The sequence below is a fragment of the Polyergus mexicanus genome, unplaced genomic scaffold (genome assembly GCF_030449975.1).
Source record: "Polyergus mexicanus isolate NDT 795.1 unplaced genomic scaffold, iyPolMexi1.0 SCAF_328, whole genome shotgun sequence".
In the NCBI taxonomy this organism is placed as follows: Eukaryota; Metazoa; Arthropoda; class Insecta; order Hymenoptera; family Formicidae; genus Polyergus; species Polyergus mexicanus.
The window spans coordinates 3,039-6,859 of NW_027223648.1; the positions used below are offsets into that span (position 1 = coordinate 3,039).

A 3,821-nucleotide genomic window follows, 5' to 3' on the forward strand; every position below is an offset into this window, starting at 1 on the left:
AGGAATAAAGATTGCCCGCGTAATATTAATGGTGAAGACTGCCCGTTTGGTAGTTATTGTGACTACCCGCGTAATATTGATTAATGATAAAGACTGCCCGCCGTTCGTTAGCGGTGGGCCTTTTTATTAACTCCCTTTAGCTACCCGGGAGGGAGTCGTTTAGCGACAAGGCTGTGTGTCGTGTCGCTGGATTTTGGCAATATCCGGATGCAAGCTAAGAAGTTCTAAGTAGGACTTCTTTGCTTGCACTTCCGCAATTTCTTTATTCCTTTTTATTTCGCCTTTAAGTAGGACTTCTACGTTTCATTTTTGCAATGTCCTTCTTCCGCTTGCTTTGATTTCCGCGTTTTCGCAATGAGATGATTGCACGGTCGCTCGGGCTTAGCGCGTGGCTCGCGTTGTCAGCGCTTTATTCGGTCAACACGCTCGTGACGTGACCTGTATTCGCGTTACACGTTGAGTAATCATATAAAATAATATGTATTTAGAATAATATATTTAATAATTCGTGCATAGCCTGTTCGGGTTATAACACGCTATTGGAGCTGGAATTACCGCGGCTGCTGGCACCAGACTTGCCCTCCAATGGATCCTCGTTAAAGGATTTAAAGTGTACTCATTCCGATTACGGGGCCTCGGATGAGTCCCGTATCGTTATTTTTCGTCACTACCTCCCCGTGCCGGGAGTGGGTAATTTGCGCGCCTGCTACCTTCCTTGGATGTGGTAGCCGTTTCTCAGGCTCCCTTTCCGGAATCGAACCCTGATTCCCCGTTACCCGTTACAACCATGGTAGGCGCAGAACCTACCATCGACAGTTGATAAGGCAAACATTTGAAAGATGCGTCGCCGGTGCTAGGACCGTGCAATCAGCACAAAGTTATTCAGAGTCACCAAAATAAACGGTGGACGAACGGCGAACCGCCCGCCACCGATTGGTATTGATCTAATAAAAGCGTCCCTTCCATCACTGGTCGGGACTCTGTTTTGCATGTATTAGCTCTAGAATTACCACAGTTATCCAAGTAAATGTGGGTACAATCTAATGAACCATAACTGATTTAATGAGCCATTCGCGGTTTCACCTTAATTCGGCATGCACTGAGACATGCATGGCATAATCTTTGAGACAAGCATATGACTACTGGCAGGATCAACCAGGGAGCTTCGTGTTCGGTTACTCGCGTGGAGCGGTAACTCGCGGGCGAGCCCGAAGGCCCGTCACTAATAAGCTCTTACTTCTCGCGCCGCCGGTCTTTATTAGACGGTCGGCGACACTCTCTATCTACTTACTACTTATTACGCAACACACTTTATGCGTGCGTCTCGTCTTCGGGAGAGGAGCAAGGCGGTCCGTGTATATAATAAACCTCCTCCTCTCTTACTTCAAGATCATTCTCCATTTTATATTATGTATTATAAAAAGATCATACTCATTCTCATTCTCCCTTGCCCGGCGGGTAGGGCAATAGAAATACCCGCAGTAAGGAATGCTTGTGGTAAAAGTCCTCTAAAATCTAATAAATCCAGAAGCGTCTGACTCACACTGAGCGGCTTTCTGGTCTGCGTCTGATTTCCAGAGGAACGGCAGTAAAACCACCTGGCAGAAGGTATAAACTGCAAAATCATTATAATGCAATGGAAAAAACGATAGGAAATATTACCCCAGGTGGCAGACCAATATTAATGGAAAATCCACCCTCTCAGGAGGTCGGCTCTATGGATTCTAGGGAGAGCCAACTATTGCAATCTAATGACCCTTTTAAAAAAAGCTCTAGATTATTAAGATCACCATCCTTAAAAACTTCGAGCAATATTATAAACAATTCTTCTGCAACCAGCTCTGGAATGGAGATAGACAACGATCAACATGAAGTGGACCAACACCTCAATTATTATGAAGAATGGAAAAAAGAAACGATGATTAGAAAATCGCTAGAGAAAACAGTAAACAAACTACAACAACAGCTGAATGAATTGATTTCAGAGCTGAGAAAATTGAAATCGGAGGAAGTGAGTACGACACCGAGTATTATCAATAATATCAATTACGAAACTGATGAGGAAGAGTTAGCTAAAGAGACAGAATGGATTAGAATTAAAAATAAAAATAAGAAAAGAAAGTTAAACACATCTCTTACTCCTCCTCAGCTAATAAAAAAACTTACTGAGACACCAGCAAAGATAAAAATAAAAAAGACACCATTACCACCACCAATTATGTTGGATGATATTCCTAACTATGATAAATTTTATAATATTATTAAGAAAGACGTAGCAGAAAATGACTTCCAAGTAAAAGTTATGAATAAAAATAATATTAAAATTAATGCAAAGAATAGTGATGCCTACCGACAATTAGTTAATATTTTAAAAACTAACAATCTCAGTTTTCATTCTTATGAAAATAAACAGATAAGACCCATACGTGTTATGGCTAAAAATCTACATCACTCCTGCAATGAAGAAAACATAATAGCTGACTTGACAAGACAGGGTTTTAAAGTTCAAAATGTAGTTAACAAACAAAGTTGGAAAAGGAAAGAACCATTAGATATGTTTGTGCTATCCTTCGACTCAGAAGAAGATATTAGCAAAATCTTCCAAATTAGCAATATTATGAACTGCAAAGTGGAAATTCAATCACTTAAAACAAATAAATTAATGCCGCAATGCAAAAAGTGTCAAGCGTACGGACCCACTCAACAATATTGCAACAGAGAACCAAGATGCGTTAAATGCGCTGGAAAACATTATTTTAAAGAATGTAAGAAACAAGAAAATGAGCTACCAAAATGTGTTCATTGTGGAGAAAATCATCCAGCCAATTACAGGGGATGCATGGTAGCAAAGGAGATGCAAAGACTTAAAAATAAGAATACTAAAAGTATTAATATTCAGAAATCATCAGAAAAAATAAATTATAAAATAATATCAAATGAAGATAAAGACTTCAGAAAACAAACATCTCAACCACAACCAAAAAATACACGAAAAACCTACTCCCAAGTTGCAAAGGGTGATGATGCCAATATCAATGATACTCTAAAAATCATCCTTCAAAAATTAGATAAACAACAAGCCCAACTCAATGAATATAACGAGCGTTTAAAAAGATTAGAAAACTACACTAAGGGAGCAATCCCTAAATCAAAGAAGAATGGCTAACTCCTTAAGAATACTATCATGGAACGCAAATGGACTATTAAAACATCAACACGAACTACAAGCATTCCTAGACATAAATAACATCGATGTGTGTCTTATATCAGAAACGCACTTCACTAAACAAACATACATAATATTAAGATGCTATAAATTCTACCATGCCATACATCCTGATAATTCAGCTAAGGGTGGAAGTGGAGTTATAATTAAAGAAAGCATCTATCATAATGAAGAACTAAAATTCGAAACAGAAGAAATTCAGGCAATGGCGGTTAACATTAAAACAAAAAACTGTAATATAACAGTAGCTAGTATGTACAGTCCGCCAAAACATGCAATCAAGAAGAAGCAATACATGGAATTATTTAAAAACATCGGAAATAGATTCATTATTAGTGGGGACTTCAACGCAAAACATACGTATTGGGGTTCAAGGTTGATAACCACTAAAGGAAAAGAACTTCTTAACGCAATAAAAGAATATAAATGTGAACCTCTTTCAACTGGAAAACCGACTTACTGGCCTACCGATCCAGCTAAGATTCCCGATTTAATTGATTTTTTCATAATTAAAAACGTGTCATGCAACTTCTTACATATTGAAGATTGCCAAAATATGAACTCGGATCACTCTCCTATCATGCTAACACTAAGT

At 38.6% G+C, this 3,821-nt stretch overlaps 1 protein-coding gene across 1 annotated transcript; it reads left to right on the forward strand.

Annotated features, from left to right (window-relative positions):
• Window positions 1-1,636: 1,636 nt before the first annotated feature.
• Window positions 1,637-3,166, forward strand: LOC138944631 (putative leucine-rich repeat-containing protein DDB_G0290503). The gene has a single exon (XM_070315448.1). It carries the CDS (start codon window positions 1,637-1,639, stop codon window positions 3,164-3,166), a length of 1,530 nt encoding a protein of 509 aa, XP_070171549.1.
• Window positions 3,167-3,821: the final 655 nt, after the last annotated feature.

Bases quoted from the DNA above. Each gene is read 5' to 3' on its own strand.
- LOC138944631 (XM_070315448.1), top strand. From the start codon at position 1,637: ATGGAAAAAACGATAGGAAATATTACCCCAGGTGGCAGACCAATATTA.